This window comes from Crocodylus porosus, unplaced genomic scaffold (genome assembly GCF_001723895.1).
Source record: "Crocodylus porosus isolate Cpor-Errol unplaced genomic scaffold, CroPor_comp1, whole genome shotgun sequence".
NCBI classification, from domain to species: Eukaryota; Metazoa; Chordata; order Crocodylia; family Crocodylidae; genus Crocodylus; species Crocodylus porosus.
Window position 1 is genome coordinate 5,813,713 of NW_017728923.1, and position 25,733 is coordinate 5,839,445.

The window sequence follows — 25,733 nt, forward strand, 5'->3', positions numbered from 1 at the left end:
GCTGCCGTTACTGCCCGCGCCGCGGAGCCATGGAGGACAGGCCCGTCCCGCCCCCCCGAGCCTGAGCCGGCGGCGGATGGTAAGCGGACGGCCGGGCGCGGCCCATGGAGCCTCGGACGCGAGGACGCGGGGCTGCCCGGGGCCCGGGCTCGCGTCTGTCCTGCCCCGCGTGAGGCACGAGACGCCAGGCCCCGAGGAGCCGCCGCGCTGCAGGAAGTTGAGGGATCGCGATCCCGATCCCGAGTGCGCTTTGGAGAGACAACACCCCCCCCACCCCAGCGCTTCGGGAGGAGCTGACAACATGGCTTCCCCGCCGCACCAGCAGCTGCTGCATCACCACAGCACCGAGGTGAGCTGCGACTCCAGCGGAGACAGCAACAGCGTGACGGTCAGAATCAACCCGAAGCAGCACCAGGGCTGCACCTCTGCCAAGCACTGCAAGTACAGCATCTCCTCCAGCTGCAGCAGCTCCGGGGAGTCGGGAGGCCCCCGCCGGGCAGCTGGAGGAGGGGCAAGCAGCAGCTCTGGCCTCCGCAGGCAGAAGAAGGTGCCTCAGCTCTTCGAAAGGGCCTCGTCCAAGTGGTGGAACCCCAAGTTCGACTCCAACAACCTGGAGGAGGCTTGTATGGAGAGGTGCTTCCCCCAGACACAGCGCCGGTTTCGCTATGCCCTCTTCTACATTGGGGTGGCCTGCCTGGTCTGGGGCATCTACTTCAGCATCCACATGCAAGAGAAATTACTGGTCTTCACCATGCCAGCTCTGGGCTTCCTTTTGGTCTGCATAGCATTTTTTATGTTCACCTTCACTCAGACTTATGCACGCCATTATGTTTGGACCTCACTGATCCTCACTCTCTTGGTTTTTACTTTGACTCTGGCTCCTCAATTTCAAGCTCTGACAACTCTGTCAGAGAGGGGCGACATGTCCAATCATACGTCTCTTGTAAGAACGGCAGATGCTTCTCTTTCTCAAGTAGGCAGTTTTTCTATGTGTATTGAAGTGCTCTTGTTGCTCTACACAGTGATGCACTTACCCTTGTATTTAAGCTTGTTCCTTGGGTTGTTGTACTCAGTCCTTTTTGAAACCTTTGGTTATCATTTCCGTGTTGAATATAATTTTACGCCCATTGAAGCCAATGCAGCTTATTGGGAGCAGTTGATGAGCAAAACCTTGCTTCACATTTGCATCCATGCTATTGGCATTCATTTATTTATCATGTCTGAAGTCAGATCAAGGAGCACATTCCTGAAAGTGGGGCAGTCAATCATGCATGGAAAAGACTTGGAAGTAGAGAAAGCCCTGAAAGAGAGGATGATTCATTCTGTAATGCCAAGGATAATAGCTGATGACTTAATGAAACAGGGGGATGACGAAAGTGAGAACTCAGTTAAACGTCATTCCACCTCAAGCCCCAAAAGCAGAAAGAAAAAACCTTCCATACAGAAAACTCCCATTATTTTCCGTCCTTTTAAAATGCAGCAGATAGAGCAAGTGAGTATTTTGTTTGCGGATATTGTTGGTTTCACTAAAATGAGTGCAAACAAATCTGCCCATGCTCTGGTGGGGCTTTTGAACGACCTATTTGGCCGCTTTGACCGTTTGTGTGAGGATACAAAATGTGAGAAGATAAGTACTTTGGGAGACTGTTACTACTGTGTAGCCGGATGTCCAGAGCCCCGAGCAGATCATGCCTATTGCTGCATTGAAATGGGTTTGGGTATGATTAAAGCCATTGAACAGTTTTGCCAAGAGAAAAAAGAAATGGTGAACATGAGAGTTGGTGTTCACACTGGGACAGTCCTGTGTGGTATTTTGGGGATGAGGAGGTTTAAGTTTGATGTGTGGTCCAATGATGTCAACTTGGCCAATTTAATGGAGCAGCTGGGGGTTGCTGGAAAAGTCCATATTTCGGAAGCTACTGCAAAATATTTGGATGACCGTTATGAGATGGAGGATGGAAAGGTGATTGAACGAGTTGGCCAGAGTGTGGTGGCTGACCAGTTGAAAGGTATGTGTGTTTATTTTGTACTGATTTTTTTTTTTTTTTAAATGCAAGAAGTATAATACTTGTTTCACTTGTCACTGATGTATGTTTTGACCACACTTGTTATATGTACAATACAAGTTAGTATTCAGAAACTTACCATAGGGGATGTACAACTATGACACTAAGCTGGTATGATAGATATGAAAGAATGTCTGGAATACTTCATATTTTTGTCAGTGTCAGAATTACTTAGAATTTCCTTGTCGGCATCACAAGCAGTAGAAAGTGGAATATTAAATGTGTTAATTCAGTGTATCATTCATTAGATAACCTGCTAGTTGACTTCATGTGCATGAAACTTATATGTTTTGCAAAATGTGCCTTAAACAGTTTGGGCACTGAAAAAGTTGGGTTTTAAAGCCTATAACAGTATTGCAGTGTTGTTATATTTACCTAGCTGAAAAAGCATTTGGGAAAAATAAGTACTGGATTCACAGAAGAAATTGAACACTGCATATTTGGCAGGTTGATAGCAAGTCATCATAGTTAGAACTTGAATTAGAAGAAGTTACTTGATGTGGGGTAGCATATGCTATCATTTCAGAAGGTCTAAAAAGATTTCAGGTATGTACAGCAAATACAGGGGGAAGAATAGATCTTTTCAGTATCTTTCACTACCTTTGCAGGTATCTAAAATTCATTGTTTCATGATGTTCATTTTAAATGGAAAAATCTTGATTTCTTGTATAAAAAAATCAGTCCTTAAAAGAATACATAAATAATAGCCATATTGTGGATCTAATTGTGCCTGTCTTTGAATACATCTTTTGACATAAAAGTATACCCCTTCGTGAGTGCATACATCACAAGCATGTTGATTTTCTGTAGTGCCATATACTGTAGTGCCACATACGGGTGTAGCACACATGTGTTTTTACTCCACAGACCTTGCAGTCTGAATTGAACTGCAGGCAAAAGGGAGTGCTTTTTGACCGAAAGTACAGCTATTTCATTAAAGAAGGCTATGAAGGACATAATGGAGGGGCAGAACTTATGGGAATTGTAGTAGAGGTTTATGATGGGAAAGGAGAGAGGGAAATCTATTGGTGCTAGCAGGGATGAAAATCATAGAAAGGTCAGTGAGGTAGGAAAACAGGAGAGTGGAGAGAGTAGTGCAAAACAGTGAGATGGCAAATCGGGTAAGTGACAGTGAATTGGTATAATACATTAGGAGCAAGTGGGCATAGTTAAATCGTATATGGCAAATGTTATGGCAAGACCACAGCCTATCCTTTTGATGAGAACACTGAGTTCTATGTCCTTACGTTTGGAGTACAGAGGTGATAATATAGCAAACATGGATGGAAAGAGAAATTGGTGGTGATGGGGGGGATGGAAGCTCCGGAGTCACTTTACCTTCTTTGGACTGCAGTTTTCCATTTTACTATTTTTAATGTTTGTGGAAATTCCTGATATAACTGACACCTGAGGATACATTACATTTAATCTGAAGAGGCACAGACATTGACTATACTTTTTAAAAAACCTTTCCCCCAGCATTGAAAATCTGGCCCATTACTACCCAAGTTGAATAGCCTCTTAACACTGAAAATCATTGAAAAAGTTGTGGGTAGATGGCACTCTCAATTTCTTATACTTAAGATTTCCCTTATTGTTGCCAGTTTGGGTAGAGAGCCAGTGTGGTACAAAGGCTGGCTTTGTTGTGTTGTGCATGCACTTCTAGCACCAGATGAAGATTGTTTTGGTGGTGTTAAACCTATTGCTCCCTTCACTATCATTGAACACAAAGGGGCATTAACATTCCTGTGGAGGATTGTGAAAATTGGTTGTGTTTATTTATCTAAGAGCTCAGGGAGTGGAGTGTAGAGAAAGTATTGTTTCACCATGAGGACGTTCACCTGTGGCCTCCAAGGTTCCATTTTGCATTACTCAAATGGCCTACACCAAGCCACTAGGAAGTTCAGCAAGGAAGCATGAATTATAGTGTTTTTGGTGTACTGATGATACCTAGCTATAGATTTTTCACACGTGATTCAGACTGAAGATGAATGTCTTACATTCAGCTATACTATGTCTATTATTTCATCTCTTAGGCCAGAGAAAACTGATTTATTGAAGCCCAATTTAAGTAAAATGGATGAGCTGGATTGAGATGATAATAGTCTCTGTAGGGTTTAATGTCTCTGTATGAAAGCAGCTGTGAGATATGGTAAATGTAATCTATCCTACCAATTAAGGACATGCATTTGCTCTGCCTAGCATAAGTTTGCATTGGCAGAGGCTGTGCAGATACCTTTTGGGTGACCATTTTTCAGTGATAGCCAGCCATATTAGCCTTTTTCCATTCTTGTCTACTTTTAGATTATATACTTTTTTTCTTTTCAAACTGGACTTTGACACTTATAATCCATGCTTGTCTTTCTTCCTGACTGGCTTACTGTATGTAATATGACATACTTGGGGCAACATGAAGTGAGAGCTAATGCAGAACCTGGGAACCTGTTAAGCAACATACTTCTGTGTGCAATTTCAGCCAGCAGTTCATGGTCTACACTGACTGCCTTTGGGTTCAGTAGGTAGTTTACAGTACTGGTAGCATTCTAAAAAGCCCTGAATGGTGTCAGAGTTTTCAGCTTGAAAGACTACCTTGCTGGGCTTGAATTTTGGGGAAGTGCTCAAGCTGAACTACTTTCAGTATAAAAAAGAGGGGCTATTGGCATAGGAAATGGAATGTGCCTATTATACATATACTCACCCAGCAGAGAATAGATGATAATTTCTTCTAAAGGGACATTGTCAATTTTAAATATTGTACCTCTGTCTGGATATTTTTACCTGAAAAATTAGAAATGAAAATTTATTTTAAAATGTTTTACTATGTGTTTTTGACAGTATTTAATGCACAGACAGTTAGGAACAGGAAGTGGGAAAAGAAATAGAGGCTATAAAGGTGTGATTTTTTTTTTTTAATATAAAATTTGGGAAGGGACTCTGTGAGGTGTAAAACTACAAACCATTTTAGTTTTGAAATTGAGTAGATTTCAAATTATATTAGAACAAGAACTGAGAAGTGGATGACTTCTTAGATGATGAGCAACATTTTCTTTTGAGCCATTTTGTCCTGGCTTGGCCCATTCCATGATAATGGAACAATTACTTTAACGAGGAAAATATGGCAAATAGCTTAAAGTATTTTTCCCTCCTTTCTTTTACAACTTTATCTAGACTTACATAAAAAATAAAAATAAGTGAGTGTATATACTTATAGATGTGTGTGTGTGGGGGGGTTTTCTGCCCTACAAAGCCATCAGTTGATATGCAAGTATGTTGGATGTAATCCTTTCTGTTATAACTAGTGCCGAGAGCTGGTTTGCAACATAGCCAGCTACTTGTTCTTGTCTCCTAATTATTTTTGTTACATGCTCAGGGCAACTGGTTTTGGTATAAAATATGAGGGGAATGTAATGAAGTAACAGCAGTACTACTGGCTTAGTCAAGCAACCTTGCTTGATTTGAAAAAAAAAATCAGACTCTTATTTCAAGAAGTTTTTTTTTAAATATTTTAAATTGGGAGCAATAAGGAATTGAAATCTTATGTCTCTTTCAACGGCTGCTTGTTTCCCTTCCCTTGTCATGTGACCAGGACCAGTGGACAAGATCCAGTTCTGTGTTTGTGAGTTATTGAAGTGCTAGGAAGATTTTCTTTAACTCATGATTTGATTGCTTGTAAGAGTGAGAGCACCCAAAAAGGGGAGTTTGAGGTTTTCACTTTCCAGTCTTTCCCTAACCTTCAGCTTAGCTTTAGGTTTCTGTAATGATGACTGTGACAGGGAGCCTCTCCAGGGGAAGCTGTGAAGTACCTGGAGCCCCTTCAGCCCTCACACTCTATCGTTCGCCACGCCTTGATGTCTTTTACTTTTATATCAGGGAGGCTGCCCCAGGGCTTCCCGAATTGTGCTCTCAAATGACCACCAGGTATCTGTGGCCACTGCCTCATGGGCTAATTGCATAGCTCCAGTCCATCCCTGCACCATGCCCTGTGCCTCACTCACTGATGTTACCTTCTATGCAGCCCCTCCTCTGGACTCTTGGAATCCTCTCTGATCCCACACTCTCAGTTGCTCAATAGACTCCTGGACCCTCTCTAGTCCTACACTCTCAGTCCCTCAGTCTAGGCTCTGGATCTCTTCCTCGGTCCCAGAAACTACTCCCTCCTCTTAGTTCCTCCCCAGACCTCTAAACTGCTACAGGCTGTACTCTGTGCTGGCACTCAGGAGCTGCAGCCATCCTGCTCTGGCAGTGTTCCTTCAGCCGCCTCCAGGATGTTACTTCTGGCTCCTTTCAAAGTCTGGGCCTATCCTCCTCCAGGGTCAGATGATTCCAGAAATTAGCCCTGGCCACAACTCCAGGCTGCTTCAGCCCTAGCCTGCCAACTCTTAAGGTGCCAGGAGCACCAAGCCTCCTGCCACACTGACATCTGATTTTTTTTTTTTTTTTTTTTTATTCTTTTATACTGCATACTTGTTGGACCCTCTGTTCTGTAAAAGATAATACATAGTGGCAAGGTTTCTCAGTTATCATACTACCTACCCATTGGATTTTTAGAAGATCCAATGACACCATTGTAAATAGTTATTTTTCCCTAGGTTTTTTAGTTTAGAAATTCCAAGAAACTTAATCTTTCCTTCCTTATTTTTTGCTAAGTCTTCTTGGGTACTAGGAGGAGTGGGAGCTTTCTTGGTCTTTTATTGAAGAAGTAGGGTAGTAGGCTTTTAATTGAGAGATTTCTTCTCCCAAAATGTTTGAGAGACATTTGAGGTTAAATGGGCGTCAGTTAAACTAACAGGTAAAGAAAGTTATCAATGCCTTAACAATTTCCTCCTCTTTCAGTCTTTTAAAGATTTTGTTGTACTTCTTATCACTGAATCTGAGCCCCCTTCCTGTGAAATAAGATAAGAAGCAGAATTCCTAATGGTTAGGTCTCTAGCTTAAGAGTTAGAAAGCATTAATTTTATTTTCTGGTTCAACCACAAACTTTACTGCCTTTGGACAACTAACTTTGTCTGTTTTTCAATTTCCTGACTTCCAACATTTGTTAGAAGGTAAATACACAGAGATGTAGCTAGGCAGCTGTGTGACATGCGTGGCAGTTGCTGCTGCAGTTGGGCTTTTTGCACCACGCTCCCCCTTAGTTATGAGATTGTAAATACGCAGAAGAATGTGAGGTACTGGCGTAGCATGTTAGTGAGGCCATTTAAATACCTGAGACTGGTCGAATGTTTGCAGTAGGTTTGTGGAGCCTTTGTGGGATCTCTTTTTCATGAAGGTTCTGCTTGGATACTTATTTTGTTTTTTGTCTGGTCTTTTTCGCTCTGTAGCTTTTTTTTTCCCTTGTTTTTCATGATGTCATAATATTTTAGTTTCAGATCATCCAAAGACTATTCCAGGAAAAAAGGGCTGACAGGACCCAAGTCTTTATTCTAGAAGGATGTAAACAATTTGGGGCAAAGTCTGTCTTTTATGATGGGTTCATAGAATTAGCACAAATTGCTGCACAATAGGGTTCTGATTTCAGTGCATCTAGAGTAGTGGTTCTCGACTTTTTTAGACTCAAGGCACCCCTCTGAAAATGCCAACTCTTAATTTTCACTCATGTTCTGACTAAAGAAAAATAATAGAGCAGTTCTTCTCCTGTAAAGAACTCAAAGACCACAACAGGTCTGAATGTTTTTATAACAGTTTGGATTCCTATTTCAAATCTTTGGGTTTATCATGTGAATCATGTTTGCACACCTAACAGTGCTAACATTGCATTGTTACCCTTGAAAGGATTTCAAGGCCCCCCTGGTGCGGTGACAACCTGACTTGAGAATCACTGATCTAGGTGCTACTGAAAGCCATGTAATACTAGTAGTACTTATTGTCCTGGTTTTCTTCTAAAGCTCTGGGAGAAACCTGTGATCACAGCACTTAGCAACAAATTGCTGTACCTTATTATGACATTGCTAAATAACTATTATTTAAAGGCTTTGAAGATACAGAAAAGGTGTTCAGTGTGGTTATATATACACTACTTAATTGTGGAAATTATAACTGGATCTTGTATTGCTCCCTCATCTAGTTGGCAAAACGTAATAATTCATGGTTCCAGAAGGCAGATCCATTTTTGTAGCATTGGAGCATGAATTAAGCTGAATGCCTACCTATTCAGATTTGACAACTGCTAGTAGTTTTTGTTTGAGAAGCCAAAGACCAGAAGTTTGGAGTATTCTTTCTTACTGCTTTCTATTTTTTCTTAAGAAACATCCATAATGTCCATACCTGCTTTACTACAGATTTCAGTAGAATTTTCCTGTGGTAAATGAGATTAATCTGATATTAAAATACATTTTTCATAATTTGGTGATGCTATTGATTCTCCGTAAATAGCCTTTTATATGGCTGCAGGGCTTGAAAATATATTATTTTTTTCTGCCAATAGCAACTTATCTTGGCACAAACCACAGTGCTCTGTTTTTTTTTTTTTCCAGCTGTCTACTCCTGCTGTACAGGAGAATTGATGTTCCTTAAGGCAAGGAAATCTTAAGTGAGAGTGGGGTATGAATGAATAGTAGGATTTGTTTAATCTTATTACCTACATTGCAGAGAGGTTGGGGTGGGGAGCAGTTACAAGAGAAAAAATGTACTCTTACAGCTGCTAAGATTATGGAAGGTTCAGGTGCATACTGAATCTTCTCTCTGTCACTAACCTGTTTCTACAGAGACTGTGATTCTGTTTATGCATGTAAACATTTCCTTCCTATAAGGCAGGAGGGGGTCATAGCTGGAAATAAGGTGAGATTTTCCCCTTTTCTACTTGTTTGTTCCAGGTATTTACTAAGAACAAATGTAGACCAACAAAACAAAGGCTGCTTAGGCTTCTGTTTTGGAATTCATGTATTCTATAATATTGAATAAATGTTACCTATTTGACAGTGATCATTATAAACATGTCAGTAATTTTTTGCTTTTGTATTAAAAGAAAAGAATTCTTCTAACTTCAGATTTATTATTTTCAGATCATAATCTAAGGTTCAGGCAGCACTTTATTAAGAAAATATTACATCTCTATTGAATTGTTTAATTAAAACAAAAAGCTAACCTATATGGTCATGTTACCTGGCAATAGAATAATGAGTAATTGTATAAGTTGCTTGTTAATTAGGGACCAGTGCAAACATACTAATTAAGCTGAGTGAATGTTGCTTATTTTTGTGGATGACTGGCACCCTTGACTTTTATCTTATTTATGGTTGTTTACCAGGGATGGTCAATCTGTGGGATGGATGACACAGGTGGCACAAGCAGCTTCTGCGTGATAGGTGATCCCCAGGTACTCAATAAGGGGAGGCACTAAATTGGAGGGGAGGGGGGAGGCTTCAGTCTCCACAGATGTGAGAAGAGGTGTCAGATGTGACTGCTAAGAGCTAGGTTAACCTAACACTGGTCCTGCAGCTGCCATGCAATTCAGGGCTTTTGATCCTTGTTAGCCCTGTAAAACTGCAGCAGTTGTGGGGCTAGGGAAGAGTTAATCTGGCTCTTGGTGTTGACAGCTCCTCTTCCAGCAGAGTCCTGCCTTTGCTATACTCCTCTTGAGGGTAGCCAGAAGCTTGAGGCCCTGTTCCCTTGAGAAACAAACTACTGTATCCTTGAGGGGGTGAGGATCACTTGGGGAAGGAGTGCGACTTAACTTGGAGCATACCTGCCAGAAAGATTGGCCGCCACTACTTTGTGCTGACTACTTCTCCGCTATATTTCAAGATGAAAAGCATTCAGCAAGACTTTAAGAACAAAGAAAACTTGCATCTATGTGGTAGTTCAAGGGTGTCAAACGTATGGCCCACAGGGCTGGATCTGGGTGACAGAGCCATATAACCAGGCCCAAGGGCCTTGAATCAACCTCATATGCCCTTTGTGGTATGTGGAGCCAGTTTGGTACACGAGCTAGACTGATAGGATACTGGGTGAGCTGGACCTATGGTCTGACCCAGTAAATGGCACTTATGCTCTTATGTTCTTGTACTCTGGAGACTCTGGTCTCTCAGAAGTAGGGCTTCATTAGGTCCCATCATTCAGGCCTATATTTGTATTGACTACTTTCAGATATCTTATGCTTTCTGCTCTGAACCAGCCCTGGAGCCAGTGTGCAGGGCCGGTCTGGCAGGCCGCCATGTGCAGCGTGTTCCCTGTTGCCAGCACCCTGTGCTGTAGGCAGCACCCACAGTGCTGAGTAGAGCCTATGAGCCATCTGCAGCACAAGCCCTGGAGCGGGGCCATTGCATGCTCCCCACAGCACTGCGGGGGGGTGGCAGGCCCCTGCCAGGCTAGCGCTGTGTCCCAGGGTGGCCCAGTCTGGCCCACAGACCAGCCCAGAGACTCTCATCTGCTCACAGGGCTGAATGAGTTTGACTCCCCGGTGGTAGAAGAATTGTATTTAATTTAGTTAAATTCTGCAAAAGCATATTAACAAGAAGAAATAAAATTATAAATAGGAAAAATACAGAATGGGCATTTCAAATTTTTGGCTTGATGTGTAGGTTTGAAGTGTATTAGCAGAAAGAAAGAGGAGGAGAGAAAGGCGAAGAATCTAATTTCTGTTCTCATCTAGGTTTCTTCAGGGTTTGTCTGTCTGTTCTTGCTGTAGCATTGTTTTGTGAAGAATTGTTGTCTAAATATTTATTTGTGAAGGGAAATAACTTTGCACTGAAACCAAAGTAATTATCAAGCATCATAAATCTCTTGTATGAAGCGAGTGTTTTTGAAAGGAATAATAGTGTTATTGCCAAGTATATTTAACAGTGCTTTTCTTTCATTACCCAATTACCCCATATAGGTTTTAGACTGTCATTAGAAAAGTAAAATTCTTTAAATTTTGAATAAAGTTTGTTTGGTTGCTCCATATTATGGAGTCCTGAAGAAAAGGTTATTCATTTGTGGGGGAGGGGGACATTAAAACTTCACATCAGGTGTTCTTGGTATTTGAAGCCTTTTATGGTATGTTGACATGTGGTTTAGTGCTTGTTCTAAAAAAGTTTTTATAATAACCACTTTACCTGGACAGTATATAAATAATGAGAAATTACTTATGCATATAGTCAACACACATATAGGCCTGTATGATAGACCCTAATGAAGCCCTACTTTTGAGCAGCCAGCATACAAGAACATGTGAACTTAAGAAATGCCACTTACTGGGTCAGACCATAGGTCTTTTAGCGTAGTATCATACCCAGTTCATAGCTCCACAAAACCCTAGTACCTTCTGATCAACCTCCTTCTGGCCCTGACCAAGCTGCCCATCTTTCAAATCAGGCAGCCGGCAATAGCTGTGGGGGAACAACCTAGGTGACTTTGGGGCTGTTTTCTGTAAATTTATCCATATACATATGTCTGAGCAGAAGTTCACTGGGTAGTGTCCGTGGGCTCCTTAGATATGGTCAAGGGACAGTGGATGCTGGCCAGTGTCCTTTGCTTGATGTCCCCACTTGGAACCCTAGTTACTAACTTTTGACCTCCACTTCCATTCCTGCTTTTTTTTAATCCTTTGTTCCAATATTCTCTTATACAGTCAGTTGCCTACCTCTAACCCAGTATTTTTCAACCTTTTTAGACCTGATGCTCCCATCTGTAGACTTGAGACACATCCCTCATTAGGATGAAGGCATCCCTTGGAAGGTCCTAGCTCTTAGTTTTTACTTTATTTTTCTGTAGTAAAATATCGAGTAGGTTTTCTGTTGCAAAGAACTCAGAAGGACAGCAATAGATAAGAATGTTTTTAACACTGGATTCCTATTTGAAATCCCTGGGTTTATCTTGTGACTCATGTGTGCATACCTAACTGTCCTAAGATTGTGGGGCATCCTGGGGCATCCTGCTTGAGAATCACTACTCTAACCACTGAGGGTTATTTTCCTGGTCAGGCTAGTTCTACCATGCCTACATAACAAATAGACCTGTCTTTCTCAGTGGCAGAAAGTGGATGCTGAGAGGAAAGGTGAACTGAGCTATGTCTAGGATTTCTGTCCCCTGGTTCTCTCTCACTGCAGCTTCTAGCAATTAGTTTTAGGAAATTTTGATTATGAGACTGCATCTCCATGATCAATACCTACTGATGGACCTTTCTTCCAGGAATTTGTTCAGTCCAGTCACCTTTTGAACTGGGTTAAGCCATTTGCTTCCATGAGGTCTTGTGGCAAAGAGTTCCACAATTTAATTACAAGTTAATTATGGACCCCACCTCTCCCCAAAAAAGCAACTTCCTCTTATTAGTTTTAAGCCTGCTACCTATTAATTTCATTTTATGTCCCCTACTTCTAGTATTGTTCTTGTCCTTTTTGTGCCTTTTTTAGTTCTTCTGAATCTCTTTTGAGGTGGGGAGACTAAAGCTGCATATAATATTTAAGACATGGATGCATCACAGATTTATAAAGATTTTTAATGATACTTTCTCTTTTGCGTGCAATTACTTTCCTTTATAATTCCTAACATTTTAATTTGCCTTTTTGACTGTGACTAAACACCAAACTGATGCTTTTAGCAAACTGTCCACAATAACTCTGAGTTCTCTTTCCAATGTGGTAAAAGTTAATGTAGGCATCATCATGTATTTATATTTTAGGATATTTTTTCCCCATATGCACTACTTTACACTTATCAGTATTGAATTTCATCTGCTATTTTCTGCTATTTCATCTTCTATTTTTCAACTGCCATATTCGCTGTTTTGCCCATCCCTGTCCTAAACCCGTCCCTTTCTTTCCCAGTCCACATGAATACTAAAATTTAAAGGAATTTCCTCTACACACAGCAATTTTATGGAGAAGTATATATTTTAGACATGTAAAAAGTTTAATATGCAAGAAGCCTTGAACTTTTGAAAATTGAAATTTTAGTTATAATAGCAAACTACTGCTCTGTCTGCTTTGATGTCTGCCAGAAATGTGCTGTTTTACCTATTCATGGTTCACTTCATCAGTGACCTTGAAAACTGGATTATCTCAATTATAACCATATACTGTTGTATTGGTTTACAGCCTTCTCTACCATTGGTTTCACATCAGACCCTCATGCTACACGTGGTGTATGCTGGACTGGCCCTGCATACTGGACATGTGTGGGGCCAGATCTTGCATATATTGTATGGGGCTTGTGAGGCCAGTTCAGGTACACATGTAGCACTCAGAACACAGGACTGGTCCAGGGTGCTCATGGTGTCTGCACCAGACCAGCCTGATGTGCAGGATCCAGTGCACAGGGCCAGCTGTGGGCCTGAGCAAGTCCATGTCACTCATCCAACCTATCGACCAGTCTTGTGCCACTCATTGTGCTTGCTGGGCCAAATGAGCTTGAAACCCTGATTTAGATTCATAAGCTGACCTACTCAGACAGGCTCAGGGCAGCTTACAATAAAAGACAAGCCACCCACAAAACAAGAAAAAACAATAGACTAGGGCTGTCTGAAACTTTGCTGGGTGTTTTGTTTCAGTGCTGTTTCGACTCGTTTTGAGCTCGAAACAGTGAAATTGAAATGAAGCGAAGAGCTTCAAAACAGCCTCAAAACAAGGACACTTGAAACATTTTGAAAGTTTTGAGATGTTTTGAAGCTAGGCTTTCTTCCAGGGAAACAGAAACTAAGGCGAGTGAGGGGGAACGGTGGGGAAGGACTGCTCTGATATTGACATGTGTAGCTGGCCAGTGACTGATCCTTTCCCTGAGGTGCCTTCCAATCCCAGTGTTCTGGGGGAGGGATGGAAAAACAACATAAAAAGCAGCAGTGTTTGAACTGAGCTTTCTGTGTGCCTTGGGGTCAGTTACTGAGCTGTGTCTTCCAGCAGCATCAGAGAGAAGCTATCACTTCCTACTTGCTAGCCTGTTATTAGCAAGTGGGATCCAATACCTTTTGCTTTCCTAATGCCCTTTTATTATTATATTAATTCATTCCTTTCAATTTATTCCTCCCCTCAAATCCTTATTTTGTTTTTGTTAGTCTATATTGATTCTTTTCCCCCAGAAAAGAAATCTGTGCTTTCTGTCACAGTGTGCATTCCATTCACTGTGCAGGGAAGCACAGCATATATTGCATATTATAATATAGAATTTATTCAGGAACACATACATACATTTATATATTTATTACATGAATACATGCATACATTACATAAACACATACATACAGTTATCTACATATATTACATAAATACAGATTACATTATAGAAGAACACACAGATTTTCCAGCACACCAAATGCGCTATGAAACACACTATGAAGCATGCTGGGAAGGCAGCTGGCAAGCCTTCAGGGAGGGGCAGAAGAGCTGGTAGAAGGAGAACTGTAAGTTTCCCCACCTCCACTGCCTCCCCCCAAACTGAGATGCAGCCTCTTTGCTACAACTAGCAGGTAGGAGGTTTCCAGTTCTACTGGCAGCAAGGAGAGGGGAGAAGTGCCACTGCCTGAATCTGCATCCCCTCCAAAAGCACCAGCCATAATCCCTCCCTCCCATGACCGTGACAACAAGCAGCACCAGCATGAAGTCTCCTTCACCCCCATTTCACTTCCTATGCTATTTGTTGTCATGGTGGTGGTAGGGGTGGATTATGGCTGGTGCTCGCCCTATGCAGCTCCTCCCACAAGTACTCCCTGCTTGCCTTATACAAGGCACCACTGTCCTGCTGAAGGCGGTATGTGCAGGCACTTGGTATGATGGGGCCATGAGCTGCCTGAACCCTGGCTGCTCAGCTAAGGAGAAGGGCTGGCCATCCACAGCAAGCATCTCCCTAATGGTCTGGGTGATCTTGTTCGGCTTTGCAACGTGCCCTGCTTTCTATCCAGTGCCAGAGAAAGAGCTGGAGCTGGATCTGAGTGCCATAGCAAGGGAAACTCTGGGGAAGGCAAGGAAATCAGCTGAGTTTGTACTCCAAACCTCTCAAGTTTTCCCTAAAGCCAGGTCTCCTTCCACAAAAGGCACTTCAGAGGAGGCTAAGAGAGAGGTTGTAGAGGCAAGTGGCTCAACAAAGTCTGCTCCTTCTGTTGCTGTGCCTCTGCTTGCTGAGGAGGGGGAAAAAGCAGCGTCCACGCATGCACCCGCACCCCAGAAGCGAGGGTGTAGTGTGGTCTGGGATCATTTTGATCTGGCAGATGATCCCACATATGCTGTCTGCCTCCACTGCCAAGCCAAAACCAGCTGGGGTAAGGGAACGAAACATGTGAGCACCACAGGGATGCTGATGCATCTCTGCAGGCACCACCCAATTGCCCTTGCTCCTCCTCAGCCTGGCACCAGTGGGAGCATGTCCAAAAAGAAGTCCCCCTCTTGCTCCAAAGTCTCTGTCCCCCCAAAGCAGAGGCAGGCACCAGGAAACAGTGGGGGGAAGGTGGACAGAAAGGGGGGCATGTTGCAAAGGCGAGCAAGATCACCCAGACCATTGGGGAGATGCTTGCTGTGGATGGCCAGCCCTTCTCCTTAGTTGAGCAGCCAGGGTTCAGGCAGCTCATGGCGCTTGTGGCCCCATCATACAAAGTACCCGCACATACCACCTTGAGCAGGACAGTGGTGCCCTCCCTGTATGAGGCATGAGGGAAGTACTTGTGGGAGGAGCTGCGCAAAGCAGGTCCACAGGTAGCCTTACACTTCCTTGTGGATATCTGCAGCAGCCAGGGTGGAGATCATGCATACTTCTCCCTCACAGAGCACTGGTGCAACCAGTCAGGCTGTTGGTGGGGTCTCCATCAAGCTGAGGTGATGGATGAGTCCCATATGGAAACTGAGATCATGGGGGCCATGAAATGCTTGGTGCAGGGGTGGCTTGTTGGGCAGGGCGAGCTCACTAAAGATCTGGCCTTCCTTTTCCTTTGTTCCCAGTCCCCTAGGGTGTCTGGGAGTTGCCATCCAAACAGCAGTTAGCACAGTTCTGTAGGACTGCTCCTCCTGTCACCACACACTCCATGAGCCATCACTTTTTTTTTACATCCTCTTTCTGTCATTTCTTTCATTAACAATGGAAATATTTTTTTGCTGGTCTGTGACTGTAAGGTGAAATTGACATTTATCAATGTTTACCAATTAAAAAATCAAATCCTACCAAACATATATATATATAGAAATCATAGTTTTTTAAAATCTGTGTTTCTTGATGAATTCCATAGAAAGCTGTATGTAGTCGGGAGAAATCTTTACCTGCAGTTTTCACTTCTTCAGCCTTACTCTCCTGGAATTGACTTTACCATTATATCTATATTTGCCTAGCCATATAATATTTAAACTATTAAAGATATGATCAAAATAACGTTGTTACTGTTTGGTGAAGTGTTGTAGATTAAGAACCAGAAGTTTTCTTAGATGAAAATACTGCAAGAGTGTGTGGTGGTGCATTGATTGCCTAAGTCCTTTGAAAAGCCTGAGGCTAATAAGGGACCCGTAATACACAGTAATTAAATTTCTTTCACTGGTAATGCTAGAATGAATAGGTCAAATATGAGTTATGAAACATGACTGCTGCTGGAAATCCCTTCAGTCAGAGTTGTAAACAGGAGGGCTGTTAGCATTTACTGAAGCCATAGTTCTTACCTGGACAGGAAACTGTTACTGAATTAGTATATGATTGTAGATTTTTGTAATGGGGTTTAAAAATACTTTTACATAAACATACTTTCAGCTATTTGCTATTTTACTGAAGTGCAATCTGTGTACAAATACCCTTAATTTTTTTTCTCATGTATGCAAAATATTATGTCTGCTCTTTACATTCAGACCTTTTAAAATATGATTTCTAACATAATAGTTATATTTAATAATAAATAATAGCTCATATAGAACATCTCAGCCATAGTTTACAAAAGACTCTATCATGATTTCCAATTTAGAAATGAGAGAAATTCTCCAATGGAGAAATTGAGGCGCAGGGCATTGTGCTGAAGTATTTGTGTAAAGTAACTCAGCAGGTCACTGTTAGGTGCAGGAAAAGAATTCAGGTGTCATGTCTCGTAGTTCAATGCTTTATCTGACTAGGTCATATAAAGGCAAAAGCAGAAGATTTTCCTATTTTTAATAACAAACTGAATTTCCTTATAGTCTTTAATAGTTTTTAGTAATTTTTAAAGCCATTTTAAAATTAGAACCCTTTAGAAAATAGGTCTCTGTGCAGCTGAGAGATGTTGTAGTTAATAAATCTCATAGACCTCAATTTTCAGACACTTAGATGTGCTTGTATTAATCGTTTGAGTAGTCCCATGTGACTACTCACATTTTTAAAATAAATGCATTGTATGTTTGCAAGATCAGGGTCAATAACCCCGTGGATGTTTAAACTAAACCTTTTAAAATGGGATTTTTCCAGAAGTACCTTTAGGAGTTAAGTACCTGACATTTATAGAAACTTTCAGCAGGCCCATTGAAAGATCAGCATCAAATATCCTTTATTATAAATATTATTTCACTATATATATAGTGAATTGCAATATGTGTGTCATCTTTGTTAATATCATTAGATTTTTTTGCTTTCATTCTCAGACTGTTGTATACAACACAAATTCTTGTTTGAGTTACTGCATAAGATTTTGGAAAGGAACATCCATATGTGTCTTACATATGGTTATTAAAAATCCATGAAAAAGTATTTCTGTATTAGGGTTTGTCAGAAATTAAAACAAGCCCATATTCAGCTTGAATTTCAGACTTAAGCTAGACGAATTGAATCAATTTTTGTGTATATATTACTTTTCCCAGAATAAGCCCTCTACATTTCTTTAGTTTGTCTGTTAGCTCGGTAATGATGACTTCCCCCCTGTTTTTAAGTTTGTTTCCTGCCACCCATCACTGTATATCTAAGGGCAGAATATGATTTTACTTTGTGCTCCAGGAAGGTATGTGGTTCCATATGTTTACCCACTGTGAATGTGTAAGTCAAGAAGTTGTAGCTGAACAAAACACCCATGATTAGTAAGTAGGGAGGCAACACCTCTCCCATGTTTTAATCCCCAACAGCTGAGTGGTTAGGGCAGTTACCTGGGAAGCTGCAAAGTTGAGTTCTAAGCTTGCTTGCCTAGTATTAACTTCCCAGCATAATACTCTAACTACCACACCATAGGTTAGGTATTTTTCTATCCCTTCTCCACCTTTCCTTTTTGAAGCTGGTCATGTGGGTAGCCAAGAGAAGAAAATGTGTGGTGCAGAGGAAAAGAACAAGCTAGAGTGTGTGGCTTACTGAGATGGAAAGGATCAGAGTTGTAGCTTGGACCTTTGGTCCCACTGGGGCAGAAAGGTTCCTTGTGCTGTCTATCTGTTCTACCCAGTTGAGGTGCAACGTGTACTGCTTCAAAAGAAGCACTATACCTGCCCAACCAGTACATAGTTTACTGAGTACACTCAATATACATGCATGTCTGTGTCCACACTGCATAGGTGATAGAACCTCAAACTGTGCAACTGCACAAAAGCTACTTGTATGGCTGGAAAATTGCTATTAAGGTACATAAAGAATAGAATTCTACTCTGTGTTACAAGAGTTGACTTCCTAGTTCTGGTTCTCTGAGAGTAAAAACTCTTGTCTATAATATTTTTTGTAGGTGCATGTGTGGTCTTTTTTGTATTACAACATTGGGTTGTTTATTTTGAATATTTACATGGGAGTATTTAGGAGCGGATATACTGTGAATGTTATTCTTGCTATGGTGGGAAACACTTAAGTGTTTTACAGGATTTCCTAAAAACAGTCAGACTCTGGATTACCCTAATCTTCTTTGGAAGTATTGTTCTATAGTTGGATATTCTCCACTAAGAATGTTTTATCCTTAACTCTGGCCATGGACATGTCTTAAAATTTTGTTGGGAAATAAGCCTTCTTCCATCGCAGAAAGTGAGCATACAGGTGGCCAAGTGATTTCTGGCAGAAAACCATAGTGATTCTGCCACAAGCTGTTAGCTGTTTCTAGTAGCAACTTTTCTAGGTACCTGTTTTCTAGTGCCACATGTAACACCTCTTCAGTTTCATGTAAAAGGGTCCCTGGATCCCCCAGTATCCCACAGTCCCCTGCTGTCCCTCCCCTTCCTCTTCAAGAAGGACAGAGGTAGAGTGGTTGACTTCCTGATAGCCTGCTCAGTGACATGCTGTCAGGAAGCCGTGTAGGGACCTTGCTGCGATGACTGCTTAAACAAGTCTCAGCTGTCTCCAGGACTTTCCAAGTAGCTACATGCCCCCAGGCTCAGTGGAGCAGGTAGGCACAAAGTGAGGGGGGGCAGTTAGGTTGAGGGTGAGGGAATTCTTTCTTGCTGATACTGAAAGAGCCCTGGGAAGAATTGGAGCTCTGTCTGTGGCACTACAGGGGAAGGGGGGCAGGGATGAGGAGAACAGCTCTCAGCCCCTACCATCTCTGCTGGGTGGTGGGGAGGAGGGTGTCCTTGGTAGCTGTTGTTTCAGCAGCTGCCAGCTGATCATTGACAGTCTCTCCCCTTTCATGGCAGAGGATAGGCTTTCAATTATTGGGCTCTGTTGGAGGCCAGGGGACCCATCTTGCAGCCATCTATCACCCCAGGCTGGAAAGCTCCACTTTGAACAAACATTATAACTTTCCAGCCAGGTGGATAGAACACCTTTATGGCCTCCTTCTTGCTTGTCCTTTCCTAGACATTTTCAGCTGAACACCTGAGGTGGCCCACACATGGCATGTACTCAACTGTTCCTGCGTGCAGGGCCCATGGTATGCCCTGCACATGGTGCCTGCTCTTGGATCTATGGCACATGTTCTGGCTGCTCTGGGACCTATGTCACATGCGGTGCAGTCCCAGAATGGCTGGGGAGGGGGTTCTGCATGTGATGTGGATCCTGGAACAGTGCTGTGCATAGAGTGGCTGGAGCATATGCCACATGCCCTGGATCCAGCATGGTGGAAGGGGGAAGGGAGACTATGGGCCCAGTCCTGCCCATGAATGGGCTTTGCACTTAATCTGGTCTGTGGGGAAAGACAAGTTTGACACCCTTGCCCTGAGACTTTTGCATCCCTTGTAACACACGGGGCCCATACATATGTCTTCATTGGAAGGTGAGGGCAGTCTTTTAGCTTGTTTAAATTGTCTTTTTCTTTCAGCCATCATCACTTTAGTCTTAACAAGGTTCATCCCGAGCCAGCTGCTCTGCATTCAAGAGCTGACCTTTTAGTAGAAGATGTAGTTACATCAGTGGTAGAATTCGGGTTACGATTGTGGTGCAGTTTTTCACACCGTGCAACACATTGTGAATGATTGCCCAATTAGATCATTTAATGCCAATCTAAAATCAATCATGCAGTTACCCCTGAAGCAGTTTAATGGTTATCAAATGTAGATATTAATTTATGAATGTTGTAATCCTAAAATGTCGTACAAAAGAAGAAGGGGTAGATGCAGTATGTGATGTGGCATTCATTGGACATTGTTGACAACTGGGCATGTGACCCTCAGGGTTTGTCTACATTGCAGTGGTAGTATGTCGTTGATGCATAAAGCGGTTCGTTTCTCTGGAGGCCACAGAAATGACAGACACACTCATTAGGTGGCACAAAAGGTGTATTTGCAAATAGGGTCAGAGCAGAGTCAAAAACTCAGATTACTCTGAACCCACCAGGGAATTTTGCAGGCTGTATTTATCTTTTCCCTCCTGGGCACGTGTGCAGAAACAGGAACTCTTACAGCTCACTTCCGTTTCATACAAGCATACATGTGGTTACATCACTAGATACATCGCATGTATAGTATAATTAACTACTTAAGTATGCAGGGCGGAGAGGTAAATATGCATCAGCTAATTAAGCATGCTCAGAGACTACTATAGGTCACCAAGAGTTCAACCCCCCCCCTTTCAAGGACACAGTCAGTTGAATTCCAGCTTCTGTAATCTGTATGAGAAAGGCTAGGGAGAAGCTGGGGGAGAGTCTGTGATTTAGCATAAGAAAAGCTGTGGCAAGGCTGGGAAAGGAAAAAAGTCCTTGGCAGCGTTTCTTTCTTATCGGGTGCAAGATGCAAGCTGTGCATTTCTAACAATATTCCATTTCTAACATCGTGACCAGTACAAATCTGAATACACCCTGGTCCCTGTTCATATTGTCTTGCTTCAAATCTGGAAGTATGACAGGGAGGATATTCCAGGGCTGTCCCCAGCAGTCACTTGTGAACACACTAGAAACTAAGGGCTTGAGAGCAGCCTCATTGGCATGTTCTCCAGTATCCTTATCTTTACTTCCAAGTATGGGGTGTGCTTGAGGGTCTAGGTGATTAGGGAATGCTTAGACCTGTCCTGGCTGGAGCATACTGCTATGGCAGTGCAGAGAAGCCCTTGGTGGTCTCATGTAGCACTGAGAAGAAGAGGGTGCAGTACGGCAGACTTTGGGACCTTACAGATGAACACCTCCAGGGACGAGGTGGAATTCATTGCCATTATTTTCCAAATTTTGGAGGAACATTTGGAACCCCTCTAATGCTGTGCCATTTATTCCTGCTACATTATGTAGGCAGGTTAGCAAGAACTTTTGATCTGTTCAATTACACTTTCTTCTCTTACCTTATATGTGAAATTCAGTTTTAATATTAAATAATCTGTTTCAGCCTGGCTTTCAACCTGGATATAGCATAGAAACTGTGCTTGTGGTAGGTGATGTTTGCCTGCATAGTAACAAGGGTAACTGTGCCCTGATGATTTTACTTGATCTTTCACTGGCCTTCAATACAGTAGACCATGAGGTGCTGATAAAGCATTTACTTGACTGGTGGGTAATTGTAGGGCAGCTCTAAATTGCTTCCACTTTTTCCTAGCAAGGAGGTCCCAGAAAGTGGTGATGGGTAGGTTCTTGTCATCCTCCTCAGGACCTTTTGTTTTGGCTCCCCCAGGGCTCCATTTTGTTGCCCCTCCCCCCAGTTCACTAATTATATGGGGCTGCTGGGCAAGACTGTGCAGAGATTTGGAATACAGGGGTGGGTCACCAGAGTTGTTTCCAGTGCTCCAGAGTCTGCATTGGTTCCCAGTAGTCCTCTGAGTGCAATTCAGGATGCTGGTTTTGACCTATAAGGCCCTAAATGGTCTGGGCCTAAGTACCTAAGGGACTGCCTTCTTCCTTATGCCTCTTTGCAGTCCGTAAAGTCAGCTGAGAGCAACCCCCTACAAATACTATCAGTACACCAAATCCACTTGGCACAAATGGGTAGGAGGATGTTCTCCACGTTTGCTCCTCGGCTCTGGAGCTGCCCCCCTCTTAAGGCTTGCCAGAGCCTCAGTCTAGACATCTTTCAGAAGCACATTTGTCTTTGGGCAGGCATTTACCAAGCCAAGATGAGATATTGTTTAGGGGGTCTCTGTTTTATCTTGATATTCTAGTTTCCTTTTAAGTTGTTTCTGTTCTCTTTTCATTCTCCTGTTTTAAGTTGTTCTGTTTTCTTATTGCAAGCCATTCTGAGCCTCTCTTGTGAAAGGTAGCATATGGATTGACTAAGTAAACTTGTATCATATCAAGGATTTTTTCTTTACACTGTATGGCATTAAAAATGCACAGTATTTTTTAATACTGTGTTTACTTGTATATCACTTGTACCTTTCTCCACAAAATTAGCTTCTCAAAATTGGGTTGTGTGTCCTAAGTGGGGAAGTTGATTTTCTGCCTATAGTAGAAGCATGGAGATGCTTGTAGATGGCTGGTACCGCTGCTTTTCCTAGTGGTCCCTCCATCAGCTGTAAGTAGGGGCGTTTTCCAGTAGGGGCAGATCCAGGGTGGGCTGCAGTGATGCAACTGCACCCTGTTTTGATTTTTGTTCCACCCAGAGTTTAAAACCCGTTGTCTGGCAGCAGCAATGGCATTTCTATTCAAGCAGTGCTGAGGGAGTCAATTGACAATCATGGCTCATTATAATCAACCCAATTTCTGCTCGTTGTTCTTCACTTCACTAGTGTGTTTATCATTTTATGTGTGTATATTTTGGGGGCTAATTTAAGTAACAATGTGAATTGTATTCATCAAATATTTTTCATTGATGAGTAGAGAGCAAGTACAGTTAAAATGTTGTGCATGCATTATTTCATTGTTTGCCATAATGGAGAAGGCTGTGCTTTGTTATGGTGAACATGCTTTCTTTATTTAATCCATTTAGAGTAAAGGATTTTGCTAATTCTTACATTGCTTACTATTAGTTTATAAATTAGATAAAGCCTTAGCACTTTATGGGTTTTTTAAAAATAAACCTTGCTAATTCGAATTATTTTTGTAGTAATTCACATAAGGTGATAACTTCAATTTATGGGTAAATCATTAATTTGTTATGGCAGAAATATCAGTGCATGGAAATTAGGTTTTTTAAAATATACGTTAAAGTACATTTCTTTGTGAGTATTTTATGACAATACAGCAGTACATAGCTGAAAAACTGTTAAAAATGCAAGTAATTTAAAAGCTACATTTAGTACATATTAAATATGTACTAAATATTTAATAGTGGGTGGGGGCTTCTCAAGTTGGTGGTGGTGGGGCCATATATATATAGTGCACCAACATCCAACCACGCACTATATTTAGGTTGGAAAAGCATGTTAAAGTAACAAACAATTATCACAATTGTTAATAAAGCAGAATGCTATTCTAACAAATTATACTCATGTTTAAAAAACAGTACAAAATGAATGTACGTGTAGGACATACGGAGAGACTAACAGAGAATGTCAACAGATTTTTTCTGCCCTTCCCTTTTCTCCCTCCCCTCTCCTTATGATTTTAAATGATTATGTGGAAGTTTGAAATTTATGCCCACCCACTGGTCAGCTGAGAGCTAATAGAGGAAGATCTTGAGTGAGATTCACCAGGTAATTCTCAACCAGGGTGCCTTAAGATCCTTTCAAAGGTGCTGCAGGGTGTCACACAGTGTTAACACTGTTAGGTGGGCAAGTAAGATAAACCCAGTTGTCATATAGGAATACATAATATTAAAAACATGACTAGCTGTGGACTTTGAGTTTTGCAGCAGAAGAATTGCGCTACTTTTCACTATTGTTTTTACTATAGAAAAATAAAAACTAAGATCTGACATTTTCTGGGGTGTGCCTCCAGTCTAAAAAGGTTGAGAGCCACTGATCTAGAATAAGGCCAGTGAAATGCAGTCAAGATACTTGGCAGATCAGGGTCCAGTTCTACAGATTTTTATTTATATGGGAAGCCTTTGGTGATGTAAGGAATGCCATCGATTGCAGTGGAAACTAAATATTAGTTTTTAGGATCCATCTCATCTCGGAGGAAAGGCAGAAAAAGCACACAGCAGCCCCTTTGGCTCTCCAGGGAACTGGCAGACTTCCTGCGTCTTAAAAGGAAGACCTACAAAAGGATGGAGGACTGGAACTGCCACCAAGGAGGAATACTCTGCTCTGGTCCGGACCTGCAGGGAGCAAACCAAGAAAGCCAAGGCTGCGATGGAACTCCAGCTAGCTACAAATATCAAGGACAATAAAAAATCCTTGTTTAGATATGTGGGAAGCCGGAGGAAAAGCAAGGGCAGCGTTGGACCCCTAATCTGCTAAACCAGATGGGGCAACAGACAGCTGACACCCAGGAAAAAGCAATTTTGCTAAATGGGTACTTTGTGTCATTTTTTCACCAGCCCCATGGGACAGCCCTGCCCACTGTGGGTCAGGGAGGCCCGGGTGAGGGAGATTCCTCGCCCTCCATCGAAGCTGACTTCGTGAAGGAACACCTTGACAGGCTGCATACCTTAAAGTCAGCTGGCCACGATGGGTTATGCCCAAGGGTACTCAGGGAGCTGGTGAGCATCATAGCTCAGCCCCTGGCATGGATCTTTGAGAGTTCTTGGTGCTCTGGTGAAGTGCCCGATTATTGGAAGAGGGCCAATGTGGTGCCCATCTTCAAGAAAAGGAGGAAAGCAGATCTGGCAAACTACAGGCCCATCAGCCTGACCTCTATCCTGGGGATGGTCTTGGAAAAGATTATCAAGGAGGCCATCCTTAACAGACTAGCTAAAGGCAATATCCTGAGGGATACCCAGCATGGATTTGTTGCGGGTAGGCCTTGCTTGACCAATCTCATTTCCTTTTATGACCAGGTGACTTATCACCTGGACAAGGGGGAAGAGATTGACATTGTATACCTCGACTTTAAAAAAGCCTTCGATCTGGTGTCCCATGATCACCTCTTGTCTAAGCTGGCTAACTGCGGCCTTGACGTCACCACGATCCGCGGGCTGGGGAATTGGCTCCGCAGTAGGACCCAGAGGATGGTGGTCAATGGGAGCCAATCATCTTGGTGCGCTGTGACCAGTGGGGTCCCACAAGGCTCTGTCTTAGGGCCTGTACTGTTTAATATCTTCACCAATGATGTGGACATTGGTGTCAGAAGTGGACTGGCCAAGTTTGCCAACGACACCAAACTCTAGGGTAAAGCATCCACACCTGAGGATAGGAGGGTGATCCAGCCAGATCTGGACAGACTCATAAAATGGGTGGACAAGAACCTGATGGTGTTCAACACCGAAAAATGCAAGGTTCTCCACCTTGGGAGGAAAAACCTGCACCATGCTTATAGGCTCAGCAGTGCTACGCTGGTTAGCACTACAGATGAAAGGGATTTGGGGGTCATGGTTGACCACAAGATGAACATGAGCCTTCAGTGTGATACTGCGGCTAGTAAGGTGAGCAAAACACTACCTTGCATTCATAGATGCTTCTCAAGCA

At 42.4% G+C, this 25,733-nt stretch overlaps 1 protein-coding gene across 1 annotated transcript in view; it reads left to right on the forward strand.

The window, feature by feature from the left end:
* The first annotated feature begins 29 nt into the window (after positions 1 to 29).
* ADCY9 (adenylate cyclase 9) overlaps positions 30 to 25,733 on the forward strand; it is a 192,217-nt gene continuing 166,513 nt past the window's right edge. The window contains exon 1 of the mRNA XM_019540007.1: positions 30 to 2,009. Within this exon, the coding sequence (XP_019395552.1) occupies positions 77 to 2,009 (1,933 nt within the window). The 5' untranslated portion in view covers positions 30 to 76. The remainder of the gene's footprint in view (positions 2,010 to 25,733) is intronic.